Genomic DNA, 20115 nt, shown 5'->3' with positions numbered 1-20115 from the left:
GCTCCGGGGCTCTCCCCGGGGGGCCTCCGTGGGTTTGTCACTGCTCCACACTTCCCTCACTGCCTAGTCTGTCACCACCCAGATGCCCTGTCAGGGCAGGGACCTGGCCTTGTACCCAGTTGTGGCCAGCAGGAGAGGCACCTGCTAAGGATTCCCAGGGATCCAAGCCGGCCCTGGTCTGGCCTCTTGAACAGGCCGTTCAGAGTCTCCTTGGCCAAAACCAGGGAAATCCCGGTCGCGCAGGAGCCTGTCTTCTCACGTTGGAAGCTTTCACGTCGCTGGGGGACCCAGATGGCACTCACCAAACCCCCGGGTGAGTGGACCATCGAGTTCCTCCGCTCCTGCTGGAAGGTTCTGTGTTCCTTACCTTCCCTGCACGCTCTGGTCTATCCTGCTTCGTCATCACAGCCAGGCGGGCCACCAGCAGGTGCCCTCCAGCCAGGCAGCCTCAACCCTGATCCTCCCCAAAGCCCGCCAGCCCCCTCCCCTCCGTGCAGGGCGCCCTCAGCGGGCCCGCATTCCCCAGTTGCGTCTGCTCAGCTTGGCCCGGAGACGTCCTCAGCCTCCCCTCAGAAGGTACCCCGGGGTTCTTGGGAGCCCGATCTGGTCCATTCTGGTTCCCAAGACTCCCGTCGTTCTGAACCCCACTTTCTCTGGAAGCGTTAGGATGCAGAAACCGGAGATTGGGAGTTAGCCTCGTTTCTCTGTGTCGCGGCTCCTCTGCCATCCCCAGCCCCCTGCTCTGGCCGCGTGGCCCCAAATCAGGGACAACAGCACCTCCCGCCTCTCCCCCCGGGTGGTGTGGCCGCGCTTCTGGGCGGACTGGAAAGCGGGTCCTCCTGGGTCCTGCTTGGAGCCCGTGCTTGGACTCGTTAGCACCCGAAAAGCAGTCCCAGCCCCATCCGTTCAGCCTCCACTCAGCAAAGCTGTTTCCAGAACGAGGGAGGAGAGGACCGTCGGCATTTTTACCCTCTCTGAGTTGACTGTCAAGTATTTATTTTCAACTGCGTCTTGCCTGGGAGTCTTGGCTTCTGGAGCGAAAGCCACTGGACCCTCCAGAGGAGGGTACTTGCCAGAAACCCAAGCCCTTGGGGGGTGAGAGGTGAAGGGCCCAGAAGCACAGGCTGGAGAATCACCCAGCACGGATTCTGCTTTCCCGGTCTTGAACCTCTGCATCTGCTTCCTCTGAAAATAGAAAAGACCGTCCCTCCCCGGGGGTCCCAGGGCCCCGGAGGGTGGGTGCCAAGCCGCAGCCCAAGGCCTGTTCCCTGGGAAACGCACCGCGGCTCTGCCCCCAGCTCCAGAAACGCCATGTAGTCTGGGGTGCTTTGCAGTGTGTGTGCGGGGACTGTTGGGTGCACCGTGAAGACAGTAACGGGGGTCTCGTGCAGATGTGGGTGCTGGGAAGGGGCTTCTGAGAAGTGGGGTCCCACTCGCGGGGGGGGCGGGAGGCAGCCAAGCAAAGGGGAAGAGGGGAGTGGGGCACGGCCTGTGCGAGGCTGCTGTGGTGGGGGCTTGGAGCCTGGCCGCCGGCCCCCTCCCACCCCAGCCCCCAGAACCCGTCCAGACTGGAAAGCCCTGCTGGCACCTTCCGGGCCCGGCCACCGCTGTCGGGGGGGGGGGGGGGGGGGACCTCTGTCAGCCAAGGGCCGCTCCCAGGGCACCGTGCTGTCCCCGGCTGGGGGCCACCGCCGCGTGTCAGGGCTGCTCAGGTCCCCGCGGCCCCCAAGGCGGGGAGTCACGTGACAGCCGGCTGAGGTTTCAGATGCATCCACTCATGAATATCAATCAGGCCTGGTAATTCACAGTAAGTGGGATCCAGATTGACTAATAAGGAAGGCTTTCACCCCAAACTGGGTCCGGGAAAGGAGAGTGGCAGCGGCAGGCAGGTGTGGGCGCGATGTGACCGGAATTGGAAAGCCTGACATTGGAGCCGCGGGCGGCAGGGTGGCCCGAGGCCCCTAGCGCTCTCAGCGAGCAGGCGTCCCGCACGGGCAGCAGCCAGCACCCCCGGGGGCGCGGGGAGCAGGCTCTGGGGAAGCGGGGGGAGGCGAGGCCGCCTTTCAGGGATGCCACAGCCCACCTGCGTGTCGCCGGCATTTGGGGTGTGGGGCCCCCGCAGGTTCCCATCCATCCCGCTGGGTACCGGGCAGCCATGGGGTCCAGCCGGCACCCCCAGCCGAGACAGGAGGCCAGGGGCAGAACGTCCCAGGGGGACCGCGGCCCTCCTGGTCCTGGAGAGCAGCACCCGGAGTCCCGGGTGGAGCCCAGTCCCCTTCTGAGCACTTGCGTGGGTGCCCGTCTCCTGCGTGCGCCCCGCAGCCCAAGGTCGGGGAATCGGGGTTAAGGACAGCCACGGGAACAGGCCGCACTCCGGCGTGAGATCTAGCTGTACTCTTACAAGCTCTGTGGCCCTGGGACTGAGTCACCTGGCCTTTCTGTGCCTCCGTCTCCTTTAAATGGGACGAGAACACCCACCTCAGAGGATCCGCTAAGCTGTGGCCCCACTACAGGGGGGCCTATGGACCAAAAGGGATGTGTAAAGCCCCTGGCACACCGTGGACGTCCAGCGAGGGTCACCTCCCTCCCGCGGCCTCCCTCGTTCCGGTTTTCTCCACCGTCCTGATAAGAGGCCGTCACCATTGCTGCCCTAAGCACAGATGGCTCAGTTCACCCACCAGCCCGCTAGAGGGGCACCGCTTCTGCCGTCCCGATCTGCAGTGAGGAAGCGGAAACTCAGAGAGGTTAGGTGCTTCGCCCGAGACCACACAGCCCCGCGGCCAAGCCGGAGTCAGCGTGTGCTCTTCACCTCTTCACCTCCAGACTGTGCGCCACGCAGCCTGCCTGCCAGGTCTCCGTCTGCCCGTCGTCGTCTCCCAAATGCAGAGACACGGCCCTGCGTCGACCGCAAAAGGCTCTGAGCCCATTCCTGCTGCCCCTCTCCCTCGCGCACCAGGGGGAGCGTTTGGATTGTTAACGGGGCTTGTGGGGGCCTGCACGGTGCACCTGCCCCGCGTCCTTGCCTGGCCTGGTGAGCCGCCGTGGTGCCACGGCCCCCCTTGCTGGGACAGCCGAGTCCGGCTCCCAACCCGTCCTCAGTCGGTGCAGAAGTAACACCAGTCCCCTGAGTCCCGGCAGGAACGGTGTTCTGTCTCCAGAGGGAAAGGCGGTTCTGTCGGGGACTGTGGTCGACCCGGACTCGGGGCTTGAGAAGTTCGGGGCCCACATTAGAAGCCCCTGCAGGCCTCCGGACACACCGTCGACAGATTCTCGGGGCTCCGCTCTGAGTCCTAGTGCCTCGGCCATCTTCCTTTGAGAGCTAAGTCCTCGGCCCCGGGGATTTCACAATAAAAAAGCTGAATGATCAGTTACAGAGTCCTCACTGCAGCCCAGCGACCCCTGCAATCTGCGGTTTCTCCCCAGTCTGCAGTTGAGCAAATAGAGGCTCAGGGACCCCCCTCCCCCGCCCCCCAAAGTCACTCAGCTTGGAAGAAAGAAGACCGTCTGGTCTCCGTGCCTTTGAGCCCAGCGCATTTGTTCATTCATAAGACACGAGCACCTTCCCTGGGCCAGGCCCTGGGGTCCGCGGGGAGGAGGGCAGACCCAGCCCCTGCCCTGCAGAGCCCACAGGCAAGGCGGGGAGCGGACGGGCCAGCCGTGGCAGACAGAACACTGACGTGCCCGTGCGTCCTGGGAGCGAGAGGTTAGGTGCTTCGCCCTGGCGTCTGAGGGGACGCGGGTGCGTGTCCCCGTGGTCGTGTGTGTGGACGGACGGGACAGCCGTGGACACGGGGCTCTGTGGTCGTCGGGAGCTCGGCCTCAGCCCTGGGAGGGCAGTGTGGCGGTCGCCAGCGCTGCGTCTGTGCACCCGGCAGCGGCCAGGCCACGTCCTCCAGGCCGTCGTCCCCAGCACACCGGCTCGCGCCCAGCGCCTCGCACGTAGTAAGTGCTCAGTAAACAACAGCCACGGTGATGGTGGGTGTCGCTCCTGCTCTCGTTGATTCTCCAGGAGAATCACATGCCCCCGTGGGGAATGGATGAGCCGCCTTGCCACCAACTGATGACCGTCGTTCGCGCCTTAAGGGCCCTGCCATGCCTCTGAGATGTGGGGGAGGGGGGAGGGGTTGCGCGGCAGTGAGGTTTGGCCAGCGCGGCCCTCCGCCTCCCCCGAAACGCCGCGGAGTTTCTCATTTTCCCCTTGAGCGGTTTCACCTGCAGCGAAGGCTGGCCGGCTGGAGACCCAGGCCCGGGGAGGGAGGCGGCTGAGGGGACCCAACACCGTGCCCTTCCCCCTCCCCCCCCCCCCCCGAATACCCAGAAAGAGCCCGAGGGAGAAAGTGAGTGAGAAATGCGAGCCCCGGACCCGGCGGGAGTCTTTACCAAATACATAAATAGGCCCAGCATTTAGATCCCGCCCGGTTTGCATCTGGACGTTGGCAAACCGGGCAGCAGACTGCACGGAGACAACCTGTTCTGGCTCCTCGTCTTTGGAAGCAGAGGTTGGCCTTCGGTTCGTCTCCCTAAAACGGGGGTCAGCCGCTTTCGCTGTGTAGGATCCTCGGACACGGCCCCCCGGAGTCCGATCATCTTTCACTGATAGGCGCTGTGTGCCTTAGAAATGCTTCTATGGAGAACTTCCCCGGAGCCGGATGCTTCTTACCAAAGGCCCTCCCTGACCCTGTGAGCGAGGGCTCGTGTGCAGAAACTAAGGCTCAGAGAGGTGTGGCGGGTTGTCCACGGTTGTGCGGTCCGGAAACAGCAGAGTGAGGCTTCGAGGCCCGGGGTCTGAGTGCAAAGCCAACGCTTTCTGCAGAAGCCACCCCGATGGGCCGAGGCAGCGAGAGAGAAGACCCCCTCGTGCCCGTTCTCTCGGAAGCCTATCCGGCCTGGGCTCCAAGCAGCCACTGGCCCGCCTGGCCCCTCGCTCTAATTCAGCACGGGCAGGTGGAATGAGGCCGTCTGGCGGCTGTAGGCCCAGCCTCGCAGGCCCTCCCATGGCTTCCCCCCCCCCCCCCCCCCCCCCCCCCCCCGTTAGGACTCGGGTCAGATCTGAGGCGCGGCCTTCCAGGCCGGGCCGCCCGGAGTCCCGTCTCGTGGGGCCTCAAAGCATCCAAGGCCTCAAGGGCCAAGCCCCACCGGACCCCTGCCCACCGTTGTCCGACCGTCTCCAGCCTCCGTGAGAATCCCCTCCGGCTCAGGGCTCATCCTTACCCGTCCCCTATTGTTATCTCCTGGTTTCTCCTCAGATGTGACCTCATCTAATGTGACCCTCCCCCTGGGTACAAAATACTTTACCCCCCAACTCTGTTTCATTTTCTTCCGCGCATTTGCCCCTCTCTGACGTAGTTGCTGTTCCTTTGTTGTCTGTTCCTCCTGCTGCCCCCAGCCAGAAATTTCAATGAGGGCAGGCGTGTTATTGGTCCCTGCTGAGTCCCCTGAGCCCAGAACAGCTCCGGGGGCAAGGGCGCGTCGACCCTGAGCTACTGACTCTGTCAGGTCGGCAGAGAGCTTCCTGGTTCAGTCAGAATGCCCCTGCGAGGTGAGTCTTCTTTCCCCTTTGACAGAGGAGAAAACTGAGGCCCCGGGGCTGGGTGTCCTCCCCCCCCCCCCCCCCCCACCAATGCCCCAGCGCAGAGCTCTCGACCTCCAGAGGCTCTGGCCACAGGACATTTTCTCCGCCTCGAAGGAGGGACGTCCGAGGAGGATAAAGGGGAATAAAATCAAACGAGAACTTGGAGAGTTGGGTTGGCCGGCGTGGCTCCGGGGCCCCAGGCGGGGTGGCGGCCGCGGGGTCTGGGGGTTTGCTGGCGGACGGCCGGCTGAAGGCTCTTCTCGCCTTAGTTAGAATGCAGCCGTTAGATCCTGCCTGCTCTCTGATGGCTGGGAGTGATTGACACTTACAAATTACCCAGCCGAAAGTGTCGAGTCTTTGACCCCTGAGTAACATCTTTGGCAAGCCTGAGATTTGCCAGCATTTTGTCATCTAATTACTACAAATCCCTTGAAAATTCACTGGCTGGTGAATTTTTAATGCGGGGCAATTTCAATGTGATGCATTGCCCAGATGGGTTCTTGCATTTCTCACCCCTCTCTCCCCCTCGCTTCCCTCTTCTCTCCTTCTCTCCCTGTCTCCATCCGTCTCCGCGTTAACTTTGCTGACCTCACAAACTTTCGGGTGAGCTGCGGCCAGAGGGTGTGCCATCCACGTTCTGTTCCTCGGAGAGGCGCGCACGGGCCGGTCTCCGGACAACATGGGGGTCTTCCTTCTCCCCACCCCCCTGCCCAGACCTCCCCGCCTGGCGCGACAGAGCCTCCTTCACCACACCTTGCGGGCGGGCGCTTTCCCCGGGCAAGAGGGCCGGTGGGTGTTGGCGAGGTTGGTCGCTTTCACGCCAACCTTTTCACGCAAAGCAGGTGTCTCGCCCACGATTATTGTTATTATTATTTTTAACCTCATTCTTTAGATCCTCGGATGACGGAGCTCACCAGGGCAGGGAAGAGACGGCTGCCTTTTTCGGAGCAGAGGACAGACCGCGCCTTCCACTCGGCATACCTGGATAGACCGGAGGGGGAAGCCGGACTCTCTCTGTCCCAGCGCCACACGGACACAGCCTCCCCCCACCGCACCCCAGCCCCATGCTGCAGGCTGATCCCAGAAATGCAATGCACAGGAAGCCGGGACTTAGGACCCGTTGCCCACAGAAGCAAAGCTGTCTTCGAACCACGACTGGAAGGTGGCCCGTGAGCGAGAAATCTGGCTCGTTCCTGCACGGTTCTCAAATACTTCCTACTCCTTTTCTCCCTTCACCTTTTATATGTATATTGGATTCCTATTTCTAAATGCGAAAACAAGATGCCTTTTGAACTTCGTCCCCAGAACAGCCCTCCGCGTGGACATTTTCCTCGTTGACAACTCGGAGGGCGAGAACCATGGCCACAGCCGTGTTCTCACCGTTGACCTCGTAGAGATAAGTCCCTTCCAGCCACCTCCGCCAGCCCCTCTCCACCCCTCCTCCCTTCCCCCTATTCAGGGAAACGAGGTTTTGCTTTTCAGCCCCATTTCTGGTTACATATGTACATGGCTGATAAAATATTCCGCCTCACCCCTTCTCCCCGTGGGACCCGCCGTCTTCCGGGGAAAGGGTTTGTATGACAACGGCCACGACAGCCTGTGTGTCGCCTGGAAACCGCGGTGGGGGCTGGATCGCTCTCTCTCCGGCTCGTCTTTATTCAGATCCCCTCTCCGGGTTCTGATAACGGCATCGCTGGAGAGGAGAGGCCTGGACCTCCTCTGCGGGTTCCGCCCGAGGCCCAGACGGTGGCCCTCCCTCCCCTGACAGAGGAGAGGCTACTGAGGTCCCTGGTGTTTGTTGCCTGGTATCTCCCCTCCCCCCCCCCCCCGCCCCCACATCCTTCACCTGGGGCCACCCACGCACGCAGAGTGGGCAGATGTCCCGGCTGTGGATGCCCAGTGCGTGAGCTCACCCTCCCCGGACGCCTTCGAAAGTTGGGGCCAGAGCCGAATTTGGGTGGGGGGAGGTCTCGAAGAAGCAACCTCGGCTGGATGGATAGACCCCAGCAGTCGGAGAAAGCACTGGGCCCCTTGCAGGGGGAGGGGATGTCATGGCTGCTCGAGATTGTCCAGGAGGGAAGAGGGTGAAGAATGGTCTGAGGCTCCACCCAGAGGGTTCTGGAAGTATTTGGACACCGATTCCCATTTCTCTGTCCGTCCACCCACTTGGTTGTCTTAACGTCTCCTTGCACGAGTCACCGATGTTCTGAGATCCAGAGTATTCCGGAGGCAGAAGGCAAGGGAAGAGGGAGGTGTCCTTAAACGTCTTCCCGACCTCCTTTTACAAAACACAGCAGCTGACTTTGCTCTGAGTTCCCAGTGGCAGGGCCATCACACGAGCGCGTTGGGAAAGCCGCGCCCGCGGTGGCCCCCCTCTTCCAGAGGCTTCCAGAGGGCCTCGCCTCGGGGGAGCAGGTGTTTGCAGAGCTCCGTGATGGGCCGGGCCCGGGGCTGCGCCCTGAGAGGCAAGGCCACCGCCCTTGTGCTGAAAAGAGCTTCCAGTCGGGTGTGGGGTTAATAAGACCAGAATGAATTGAATAAACTTCACACGGGAGGTACAGCGTCTTCTGGAAGATGGGAGGAGAGTGTGGTTCAGACATGAGAGCATCAAGCATTTAATAAGCGCCCACTGGGTGCTCGGCACTGGGATGGTAAAGGCGAGGGACCGGGCCCTGCCCTGGGAGGGTCAGCGTTCAACAAAAACGACCTTTGCACAGGGATGACGCTTAGGAGGGGGCAGCAAGGTGGGAGGCGGCCGGGGCGTTGAACAGGCAACCGCAGCGGCCTTCGTGCCAAGTACCCACGCGCCCCCTGCGACCCCCGGGCAGGGGCTGGGTGCTCCCCCAAGAAAGGTGTGCAGGTGCCCTGCGTGTGAAATGCAGCCCGGTCCCCCCGTGCCGTGGCCCCATCCTCATGAGCCTGCGACACTGCGCCCACGTGGAAAGAAATGCATCTGGGCCTATAAATGAGTCACGGCAAATGACTCGTTCCGTCCTCCGACCCCTGGTGCTGCCCGTCCAGCCTCATGGTCCGGGAAGGAAGCCCAAAGGCCGGTGAGAAGCCATGAAAGCGCCCTTATCACGCCTCAGAATTCCTCGGCTCTTCTCTCCTTGTCCCGTTTTACTGTGCAGCGTGTGGATGTGTGAGCGCGCACACACGCACATTCTGTTCCTAACGACGGTGCCGTTCGGGCCATTTCAGGTCCCGTATTTGAGCCGTAGCCCCCGCCTGCCGATTGGTACCTGCCGGCAGACTTTCAACGTTCCTTTCCTTCCACTTACTCATTCAGCAAATACTTGCTGAGACCCTGGCACCGTGCTTCGCACGGGGACGTTACCTGCTGAAGCCTCGTGGGAGCACAGACGCTAAACCCGGAACGAAGGGATAATACAATTTCAAGCAGCGGTGAGAGCCAGTGGGCAAAGGGCCGGCTCGGCTGGCGGTGGTGGCCTGGGAGGCCTTGCCCCGGGGAAGTGACTTTTAAGCCAAGAGTCGAGGCCAGAAAGGAAGCCGACCCCGGAGGCGGACTGCAGCATCTTGGGCGGAGACCAGCAAGTTCAAAGGTCCGGAGGCAGACGGACCATGTGGTTAAGGACTGAAAGCTGGATGACGGAGGGACGGAGTGGACAGGTGCCCGGCCACGCAGAGGCCACTGTAGAGGGCTTGCTGTTCATTTAGACAAGAAAGGTAAAGGGTGCACCAGTGAAGCGTGGGAGACGGGGTGAAAACAAGATGTGGCAGACGCCGCGGGCAAACCGGTGGTTCCCAGCCTGTCCGTCCGTGTTGCCTACCGGGCACCGTGGCAGCTAGAGGCGTGGGAGACACAGTTGTAGCCAATCAGACCCAAGCAGAAATCTGGTAGCTTTCCAGCAGAAGGTTTTGTTCTCTTGATAAAAGGGGTAGGGAAACTGCAGGCCCTCCCTCGCTCCTCCCCACTTCTTACTGCCTTTGGTTTAGATGTGATGCCCGGAGCTGCCGCAGCTATTCTGCCACCTTGAGGGAAAGGCCGTGAGAATTGCAGAGACAGGCAGGCCGTTGAAAATCCGCACCAGCAACCTCCAGATTCTTCGGTACATTGGAAGAATAGTCCCCGTCCGTCTTTAAGATACAGTTAGTTGGTTTTTGTGTTATTTGCCAAAAGAATGCCCAGGCTGGTACACAGGGTAAGGAACCGGGGCCGGAGAGAAGTGAGTGGGTGTGTCTGGTTTCGAAAGCCACAGCCTTGAGATTCTGAAATGGAGCGCCCCGTGTGGAAGAACCATCTTTGACGACACGATGAACCTGCTGTTTACTTGAGTGCGGAATGTTCGCTGTACGAAACCAAGAACTGCTTCAAGTCCCCTCCTTACTGGGAAGGGCTAAAGGGAAGCGAGTCCAGCTAGACACGGATCCTTGTTCTCCGTGCAGCCCTCAGTTCACCCAAGAGCAAGTTGGGTGGGCAGATGTCGCCGTGTGAAAAAGACTGCTTTCTGGGGTTCAATTCACGGGATCGTTGAATGGAGGTGGGGAAGGAGCCAAGCGTGGTGGAAAACAAACAGGAGGGAGAGAGAGGCGAGAATGTTCCGGCACAAGCCCTGACAGGGCCCACGTGCTATCCCCCTGGGTCTCCAGAGTTGGGAGGCACGTCGGGACAAACGTTCTGTGCAATAGGAGAGAAAAATGGCGAGAATGTGCAAATTCTTGATGCAGAAGAAGACAAAAAAAAAAGGACATGTATTCCGTGTTTTTTTTGTTCTCTCAAGAGGCCCATTCTTAAGCAGAAAGGTGCATTGAAATGGAAATCGTACAACGACCACCGACTCCAGATACCCTGGCATGGAGGGAGGCCTCAGTGGCGTTGCACGAGAGGCGATGAGTGTGTGAGCCCTGGTTCCCAGTACCCAGCAGCAGGCCAGTCCCAGTCCCGACCCCTTAATCCACTCCCTGACCTGAGGTCGAGGGCCAGCGGGGCCAAGAGAAACCGTCACACGGCTCTCTGCCTAAGCTCTGCGGCCCAATGGCAGGCAGTCGGCAAACATTTGTTGAAGACCCACGGTGTGCCTGCTGCCCCGCGGGCCGGCCCGTCTACGCCCGGAAAGTTCCAGGCGTGGCGTCCATGGGGACGCCGATCTCTTCTCAGCAGCAGGACGGGTGACTAGACCGTGGCGTGGACGAATCTCACCGACGGTGCCCAGTGGGTGGAAGGCGCCAGGCACAAAATTGCTGCGCGACTCCACTGCCCTTGAGGGGAGCCCGCCGACGGGCTGCAGACGTCCCCGCGCCTTGATCTGGGTGGCGGTCGCGCAGGGGTTTACACGGGTAGAAATGCGGTGAGATGTGCCTTTTGTCTAAGCTGTAGCTCCAAAAACAAATAAAGAGGCCACAGATACCCACGTGCGTATGTAATCCAATAGTCAAGTCTGTTGTGTGATTTATCCTGTTTTACCTGGATGCGCGTTAGAGTCCCCTGGGGAGTTTTTGAAAGACATACACCTTGACCCCACCCCAAGAGATTCTGTAATGGCTCATCCGGGACAGTGGGGGCATCTCAGAACTCCCGGCTAAGTTTCTGGTTGTTGGGTGTGGTTTTTTTTGTTTTTTTTTTTTTTTTTTGGTGTTGGGTTTTTTTTTGCTTTTTATGGTGTCCGTTTTGTTTTTGGGGGGTGTGTGTGTCTGTGTGTGTGTGTTTAACAGGCATTGCAGGTGTCCCCCGGTCATTTTGATGGGTAGCAACCCTGGGCTCTGGGACTTCTGTCTCAAGGGTGACCCTAGCCCCCCCCCTCCAGGTGTTCACTATTAGAGGAGACAAGATCCCAGAAATAACCAAAAGTTGGGATTGTCTCTGCTCCAAGACATCTCAGGAAAGAAGTTGGCATAGACCTTGTGTCAGAGGAGATAAGGCTTTGTGGATAAAACGGACACGTCCAGTTGGACAGGTCACACCTAAGCAGACGGAGAGGGCACGGACAAGCATTCCAGGGTGGAACGGCACGAACAGGGGCACAGAGGCAGACCAGCCTCGGGAGCATGAAGAGCTCTACCTGCCTCTTCGGGGTCCAGTCCAACTGGAATCCTCTTCTGGATTCTTCACCTCCCATGACCTTTGTACATCTCTGCAGAGGAACTGCCCTGTCTGCAAGTCTAACTCCCTATTAAACCGTAAGCCCCCCCCCCCCCCCCCCCCCCGATACCATGATGGCCATACTTTTGAACCACCCAGCTTCTGACCCAATTTCTTGCCTGGAGAGGGAGAGAGAGGGATATCGTTTCCAACAGAGAGCTGGGAAGTCAGGCCGAAACTTGTGCCAGATAGACCTTCCCCCAAAGCCACGCCGCTCGTAAGGGCTACTCAGGATCAGGTGCCGGACATCATCCGTTTGCATCTGGCCCCGGATCTGGTCTCCACCGTTCACCCCGCTCCGTGCCCGGGAGGCTGGCCCAGGTGGAAGGCGTCAAGGGACTCCCTTTCAAGGATCAAGTTGTGTTTGGCCCCGGGGGAGGCCCTGACAGAAGATGGGAGGCCGGAGGGGAAAGAGGTTGGGCCATTAATTTGCCAGACCCCCGGCTGGCGGGTCACCCGGGGTTGACTGGTCCCCCCACCCCCCCATCAGAGGCCCCAGTGTCTGGCTGGCAGTGGACACCATCAGCGACAGCAATGCTTTGTTCTCTATTCATTACCATCCCCCTACGGAGATCCCTTCGACTCCTTCCTGATGACTCCCCCACCGCTGAAATCGCAACACCACAGACCTACTGGGTGTCTGTTTAGGTATGCATGTTTATGCTTCAGACATCAAAAGGTAAGTTCGTTTCATCTCCCAGGCACCCATTTTTTGCCCCTTTGGGGGTGATGTGGACCCCACTGAGAAGGCACGAGCTCTCTGGGCGCCCTACCTCCGGCAGCCGAGTTGTAATGGCTCCCCACTGTCACCAGTCCCGAGGCACTTCACCCCTCTTCGTGGTGCCTCTTCGCCTCGCCCACACCTCTGTTCCCTTGTTAAGCCCTCCTTAATTACCATTTCCTGCCTGCCCCACGCCCCCGCTGGAGGGAGATTCGGTGACTGAGCCCACAGTCCACCCCATGTTCCAGAATGTTCTCCCATGTTCCAGAATGTTCTAGAACGTTCTGGAAGCAGGGTGTGAGAGTAGACAGTCACCCCCCAACACGCACACCCAGATCCTATTCATCCCCAGACCACCACCCCTCCCGTCTGGAGGCTGGCATGGCTTGTCCCTCTCACGGCTCACCCCCCCACCCCGAGACCCTGGGACTTGCAGGTGGAGGAAATGCCCCAGCCGCACAGCACAGCTGTGCTTCAGCACCTCGTTGCTTCCCAAGAGCATTCAGCGTTTCCTCAGGTGCACAGAAAGCGCGCCCCTTTCTCAGGAAGTGTCGGGAACATAGGGGAACAGAGCCGTTTAGCCTCTTTCCAAGGCCGATGGACCCCCTCGCTATCAGCCTCCAGCCTGCAAACACAGTGGAGTCTCACGTGTTGACCCGCAGCCCTCCGAACGTGTTCTGTTAAGAAAAAGATTTCCTATATTACACCATCCATGCGGGTTGGCCAAGGAACTTTCCTTCCTATCCCCAGCTGCCTTCAAGGTCCTGCTTGGGATTCACACCTAACCTGTCGCCCCTGAGGATGCTTCTTGGCAAGCGTCTCTTCCTGATGGGAGAGCCAGTGTCTGCACTTTGGACCCTGAGTCTTGTAATGTCGTAAGCCCATCCTGACAGGCACGGGAGCCCTTTCCTCCCCTGGAATCCTCAACTGCCTCTTTCCTGGATCCACCTGCTTCTCCATTTCTGCCCTCCTGGTAATCAACCCAAATGTTCTTTCTGCCCAGCAGAGCTAATGATTTGGTGCCCCTTCAGGCTGAGAGCCACTGAAGAGATTTGCTCAGCATCGTTTTAAGGAGCAGCAGAGAGCTTCCTGGGGAGACGGTAAGAATGAGTGCCCCCTGGTGGAAGAAAGAGCTCGGCCTCTCCTACAGGAACCACTGCAATTCCGCTCCGGCTCTGAACTTGCATATCGTCCTCAGCAAAGCAGTGGCTTTGCCATTAGTTACTAAACACATGGTCCTACGAAGGCAGTTTAGCAAACATCTTTGTTATATGAAAAAACTCCTTGGGGATCACCCTCCCTACTCCAAGAGCCTTACAGTGTCCAGAGCTATTTGAGTCTCCCCCAACAAGAGTTCTAGAAAACGCTGTTTTCTCCTTATTATTACATGTCTATCGCTGATTGTATGACCTCTAGGGATGGCTGTCCCTGGTTAGGGTCCAGTTGGCCTGATCCTTTTTTTTTTTTTTTTAGAGACAGAGATAGAGAATCCCATGAGGGGCAGAGAGAGAGAGGGAGGGAGGGAGAGAGAGAAACAGGGCTCACCTGAAGCGGGGCTCAAGCTCACCTGATGTGGGACTTGAACTCTTGAATTGTGAGATAATGACCTGAGCTGAAGTCAGATTAATGACTGAGCCCCCGGGCACCCTGGCCTGATCCTTGATCTGCCCCTTTTGCCTGACCCTGGCCTGCTTTACCCGCCACACGCCCCAGGATGCTCCTTCGCCAAAGCCACCACCATTCCCTGGGTTAGAGTCAGAATCTTCTCGGCCCCTTCTCTCTCAACCAGTTAAGTTGGTAGAGCAGCAGTTCTCAAATTTTTGAGTCTCAAGACCCCTTTCCACTCTTTTTTTTAAAAAAACTTTTAATGTTTTTTATTTATTTTTGAGAGAGAGAGTGAGAGAGAATGCCAGCAGGGGAGGGGCAGAGAGAGAGGGAGACACAGAGTCCGAAGCAGGCTCCAGGCTCTGAGCTGTCAGCACAGAGCCCGACGCGGGGCTGGGACCCACGAACTGCGAGATCACGACCTGAGCCGAAGTCGGACGCTCAACTGACTGAGCCACCCTGGCGCCCCAATTCCTTTCCACTCTTAAAACAGTAAGGACCTCAAAGAGATGTCATTTATGTGGGTGCCATCCATTAATAGGTACTGTTTGTTCAGCAGTTAAAACTGAGACATGTAAAGATACTTAGTTCATTTAGCAATACTACCAATCAACTCAATTACATGTTAACGTAACGTATTTCGTGGAAAGCTCATAATATTTTCCAAGCACTACACTGAACGTGGGGACAGGGGCAGCACGGCTTCTCCTTTCCGCAGACCTGGGGTGCCTGACTCTCCGTTCTCACGCCTGCTTCCACAATCTGATGCAGTCCGTTGTTGGGGTTGAGGTATGTGAGGACATTGTGGTCCCACATAGGGCAAGGTAGAAAAGGAAGGGCCTGCAAAGGGTTCCTGGGACTCCCAGCCTCCTCGGAACGCTGCCTGAGAGCGTTCAGATCCCAGTCCCCAGGACCACCCTGTGTACCTGATAAAAATGGAAGTTCTCTGCCAGGAAGGAACACTGTTTTCAGTGGTCGCAAAAGGGGTGGGCACGTGCGTCATTTCAGGGGCCACGCCAACCCCGCGAGGCTCACCTCTGACCTCCAAGTTGCAGCCACAGGTTGGGGGAGAGGGTACAGGAGAGTTGCTTTGCCGCAAAGCCCCACGGTTGCTTCCAGAACAAAAACACAGCCTCCTCCAGTCCATTCAGTGCAAAGCCACATCCAGAGCTAATAATAATAACGGCAGCTATTACCTGGGGGGATATTATCTGCCACGCCAGACGCTATACGTGATTAACACACACCATCCCAGTTTGTCCTCCCAGGAGCCCTTAATGCTGTTACTGTGTCCATTTTACAGATGGTGAAACTGAGGCCCAGAGAGGCAAGGTCACATAGCAGAGCCAAATTAGCCCAGCATATGCTGGCCACTACACCCTTCAAGTCCAGTGCTAGTGGCTTTACAACTGGCGTGTGTGTGTGTGTGTGTGTGCGCACGCACATCTGCGTTTTTATAATCATGGTGTTTGCACAGAGAAGTCTGGAAAAAAATGGACACCAAATCATTAGCGATGGTTACTCACAAGGTTGAGGAAACAGATGGGCCTTCCCTTGCTGAGCCTTTGCTTGTAACGTTTGAAGCTTCAAATCAGAAAAATTAAACAGAGATTTTTTTGGAAAGTCAAAAATACTCTCCTTGCTGACGCATGGGGCATGTGGCCGTGTGTGTGTGCGCGTTGGATGGTGGGGCAGGGAGAGAAGCTTCCAGAAAGCCGCAAGCTGGGTGGACAGTTGCCCGGGTCCTGGGCACCGTGAGGCTGGCCTGTCAGATGACACGGGGGCACTCACGGGTGACCCACAACCAAGCTGTTTCGCCCCGAAGTCCTCAAGGTGGGCACCCACGTGTGGGTGGGCATTGAGGTGCACCCAGAAAAACCGCCCGTACCCCATCCGCCGAGGACAGCTGGACACTTCTGGGGCCACAAGCCTTGCCTTCTGGGATGCCCGCCGTCATCCCGCGAGTACGAACCCCCCTCGAAGTCCCCGGGGCTCACAGGACAGGAGATTTTCATTTTCACCCGGGAGACAGCCTGTCTGTCGGATAGCTAGGAGACTCCTTCTATTTTTTTTTTTCTGAATGATAATTTTCCCCCTTTTTTTGTAGCTAAAAATCACCCAGGCTTGTCCAGACGAGAGGGCAGAAAATTATGCCGTGAAAGAGAAGGGAAGATAATTTCTCCGGGTCACAGACGTCCTCACTTGTCATCGGTCTGCAGCAGGAGAAGTGGAGAAGGAATGAAAATGAAGGCTGGCCCAGATCCATCACTGTCCTCCCTGGCTCTCCCTGGGGGGGACCGACCTGGGGAGGGCGGGAGGGAGGGACGGGGGCTGTGGGCTCCAATCAAGGGACTGGGCGAAGGGGGGAGTCTGCCAACCTGACCTGCTGTCCTAGCCGGACGGGCCCACTCTCCCCCTCGGGCCTCAGTTTCCCCATGGAGCAAACAGGGGTAATCGCTCCCTCCTCGCTTGCCGCCTGCACCCCTCCCCCACACAGCAGATCCCAGACGGGAACATTCTGGAGACCCCGGACCACGAAAACACAAGGTGTGGGAGGCGACAACCCTGGGGTCCGCCAAAGGCCGATGAAAGCTACCGGCCGAGGGGGCCGAGGGGGTGGGATCAAGTCCCGGCACCATCCTGACCACAGCTTGGGCACATCGCCACCCTGCCTGGGCCTCAGTTTCCCCATCTGTAAACTGGGGGGGGATAACATGACCTAATCCATAATCGTGTGGACGAAGTGGGCGTTGTGCATGATGTGTCTCACATATGGCAGTCGCTCACTTGTAATAAGAGTAGAAACAGAAAAGTACAGGGAAACTACCCGTGGGTCACCCACATCAACCGCGGGTGATGCCTCAGGGTCTCACTTTCTCGTGTGTAAAAGGGACACACGCTCATAAGGGGGCAGGTGGTAGAAAAACCACAGAATCTGGTCAAACTGGTTCGGGCCGTAACCCTACCACCCACCCGCATGGGCCGGGGCAAGTCACTTTCACTTCTGTGGGCCTCAGTTTCCCCATCTGCAAGAGGGGGCTGTGATACCTCAGCGGGTGGCCAGGAGGCTCAGAAATACCGCGTGGGCCGTGTCTAGAGTGAGGATGATCACAGGTCTCCCAAAAGGCCAACTCCCCGTCCGCCGGTCGTCCTCCTTCCTCCCAACACCCGTCCTCTGCTGGGACGCAGCCACTCCGCAGAAGGCAGGGTGTGGCCTTCCCTGCCTCCTGAGTCACAGCAGGGGGAGGAAGCCCGCGGGAAGGGCCAGCAGCCTCTGGACGGCTGGGAGTGAGTCTCTCGGCTTGCCAGCACGGTGCATTGTTCCCTCGGCAGAAGGTCATCGACATTCTTTGTCCGGTGCAGGGGCCGGGCAGGCTCTTTCTGTAAAGGGGCTGATGGTAAATATTTTCAGCTGCGGAGGCCTGCGGTGACCCCCTCACCCCTGCAGCCGTTGCAGAGAAGAGCGGAGTTGCCATAAACAATGTGGACACAAACGGTGTCGCTGGGCCCCAGTGTCACTGATGGACCGAAATGCGCTGCAGCCCAGGGTTGACTCACGGGCCGCCATCGGTCTATACAGTGGTTTGTTCCATTGCCCGGGTCTAGCGCTAGTTCCTGTCGCGGGCCAGGGAGGTCCTGAGGTCCGAGACCTAAGACGAAGTGCCCCCCTCATCCCTTTGAGCTTATCATGCTCCCTCCAGCGTCAGTGTCTTGGCACCTGCTGTTCCCTCTGCCTGACATGCCCTTCCGTGCCCTCTTCACCTGATCGGTACCGACTCGTCTTTCAGGTCTCAGCTCAGACATCACTTCCTCCGGGAAGCCTTTCTTGACAGACTGCTCCTCCCACCCCTGACCTCCCTGAGAGCGTGCAGCGTTTGGGATTTGGCAACATCATCTCTGCCACTCAGCAGTTAAGTCCCCTATGTGCAAGGAGCGCTGTGTTCACTCATTCATTCATTAAGTCAGTCATTCTTCAGACATTGACTGGGGACCTGCCCCGGGCCAGATTGAATGGCTGGGGGCAGATAAAAAGCAAGACTTGCAAGGAAATACGGGCAAGAAGGCAAACATGGCTGGAGGAAAGGGAGCGAGGGGAGGGAGCGAGGGAGGGGACGTGTGGGAAGAGGTGAGGTGCACGGGGAGGCTGGATTTAATACAGAGGCGAGGGGGAGGTGTATCAGTCAGCTATTGCTACGATGATGCTGCGAGACAAATAACCCCAACACTCAGAGGCCTAAAACAATACCATAAAGTATTGCTTTGTGTGTCCGTGGGTCACAGTTTGGCTCTGCCTGGGCTCTCTCACACATCAGCGGTCAGCTGTGGGTCAGGTGGCACCTGCAATCGAGGCGTCAGCTGGTTGACGGTTGGCCCAGAACGGCCTCTGCTGGGAGGACCCGGCTCTCCTCCACATGGTCGCTCATCCCCCAGGCTTGCCCAGAGCTACAAGGGGGAGCAGAAGCTGCAAGGTCTCTCGAGGTCTAGACACGGAGCTGGCACGGCATGACTTCTGGGACATTCTACCGGCCAAACCAACGTTGGAAGCCACTTAGGTACACCACTTATCTCTCCCTGCGATAACACGGTGCCGGGCACGGGTGAGGATCTCAGTCAGTACTTGTGGGATGGACGTTCAGGTGGAGGGATGACGGATGGATGTTCTCTGCCTTTGTCTGAGCCAGAATTGACCACGGGCAGGGGTGGTGGGTGGGGGTGGGGGTGAAATCCCTCAGGCTGCCCAATTAGGAGCCCCCACTCCCCTTTCCCGGAGCCGCGACCAGGAAGGAAGACAGTGTTCCTCCTCCCAAAGTTTAATTAAGTGATCTGCCTCCACGGGGTTAATCCTGTTATCACTGCCCAAAGCTGACCACAGGGGCAGTGTAAAATGTCAGCTGTCTGGAGGGCCTGGTGGGGTGCTGAAAGCCACTGGAATTTGGGGACGGGCAGGGGGTAGAGCAGAAGCAGAGCCCCCATGGGGGCAGGACGTCCGCTTTCCAGACGGAACACAAAAGAGCTAAAGTCAGTTTCAATCCCGTCCCAGGAGGAGGTGAGGAGGAGGAGGAAGAGGAGGTCTACTAAGAAGCTTCTGGCTCAGATGGCCTTTGCTCTGGCCATTACCCATCCCGGGCGCCACATTCCAGAGGGAAGCCCTCCAGCCCCACGTCCCCCGCTCTTCCGAAGAGGCAGACACTCCCTCGTCCTGGACCCACAGTTCTGGACCAGACCAGCGTGGGTTTGAATCCTTCATCCACCATTTCCTGTGTGGCTCCGGGAAGATTCTTTTCATCCCCCTGAGCCTCCGTTTCCTCCTCTGTGCGGTGGTGGCGGTGACCTCCACCTTCCGGGCCTCGCGAGAGGCGGCAACAAACACCCACAGTCGCACGTTCCGTTCTCGGAAAATGTTGCCACAGAGGCTTCCTCGTACGATTATGACTGCACTTCCCACACGGCTGATTTCCTCCGTCCCCCCCCGCCCATCCACGGACTCCTTGGGAATACAGACGGTGTCTCAGACGTAGGGCCACCACCCTGCACATCCTAGGGGTGCCTACGACCTCGTGGCTCGTGACCACTGTCCCCTGCAGGTGTGCAGAATGCAGGCTAAGTGACCTTACCGGGCGGCAATGCTCATTGCTGAATCCCAGCGCCTAGCCTGGGACTTGGCAGGTGCTGCCTCTGTGTTTCACAGGTGACTCTTCATCCATCCATCCATCCATCCATCTATCCACCCATCCATCCGTCCATCTGTCCATCCATCCATCCATCCATCCACACATGTTTGTTGATACCCTATCAGTTTCCCCACCTACAAAGTGGGGAGTGGGGGGAGGGGGGGTCTTTCTCGCTCTGCTGTGATGGTTTGGGGGAGACTGAGAAAAGTTCCCCCCTTTCCCTGAAAGAGATTTTCTTATCTGGTGCCTGGTATTCCTCCTGAACGCAGAAACCGTGGCCGGTGCCAGTCACGACCACCGGGACACTTGCCGGGGTGGGGGAGTTCCTGTAGAGCGCTGGCTGTCGGGGGGGAGAGGAGCCAAGCCCCCCGGGGCTGTGGGTGGGGCGGAGGGACACACAGCAGTGCCCCCAAACTGACCCTGGAGTCACCTTTATAATAATGAC

General features: G+C 58.6%; 1 protein-coding gene across 3 annotated transcripts in view; it reads left to right on the top strand.

Annotated features, from left to right (window-relative positions):
- The window catches only part of RBM19 (RNA binding motif protein 19), a 148874-nt gene extending 132683 nt beyond the window's left edge, over window positions 1-16191 (top strand). For 2 of the 3 annotated variants that reach the window (XM_042909840.1, XM_042909843.1), the window contains one exon: window positions 6465-11107. In XM_042909840.1, the coding sequence (XP_042765774.1) occupies window positions 6465-6476 (12 nt within the window). In that variant the 3' untranslated portion in view covers window positions 6477-11107. Of the gene's footprint in view, window positions 1-6464; window positions 11108-16105 lie in introns of those variants that run through there. The other variant, XM_042909844.1, reaches the window with a different exon arrangement.
- The last annotated feature ends 3924 nt before the right edge of the window (window positions 16192-20115 follow it).

The sequence above is a fragment of the Panthera leo genome, chromosome D3 (assembly GCF_018350215.1).
Source record: "Panthera leo isolate Ple1 chromosome D3, P.leo_Ple1_pat1.1, whole genome shotgun sequence".
Classification (NCBI taxonomy): Eukaryota; Metazoa; Chordata; class Mammalia; order Carnivora; family Felidae; genus Panthera; species Panthera leo.
Note: the sequence above shows the minus strand (reverse complement) of the source record. Positions and strands in the feature narration are given on the sequence as shown.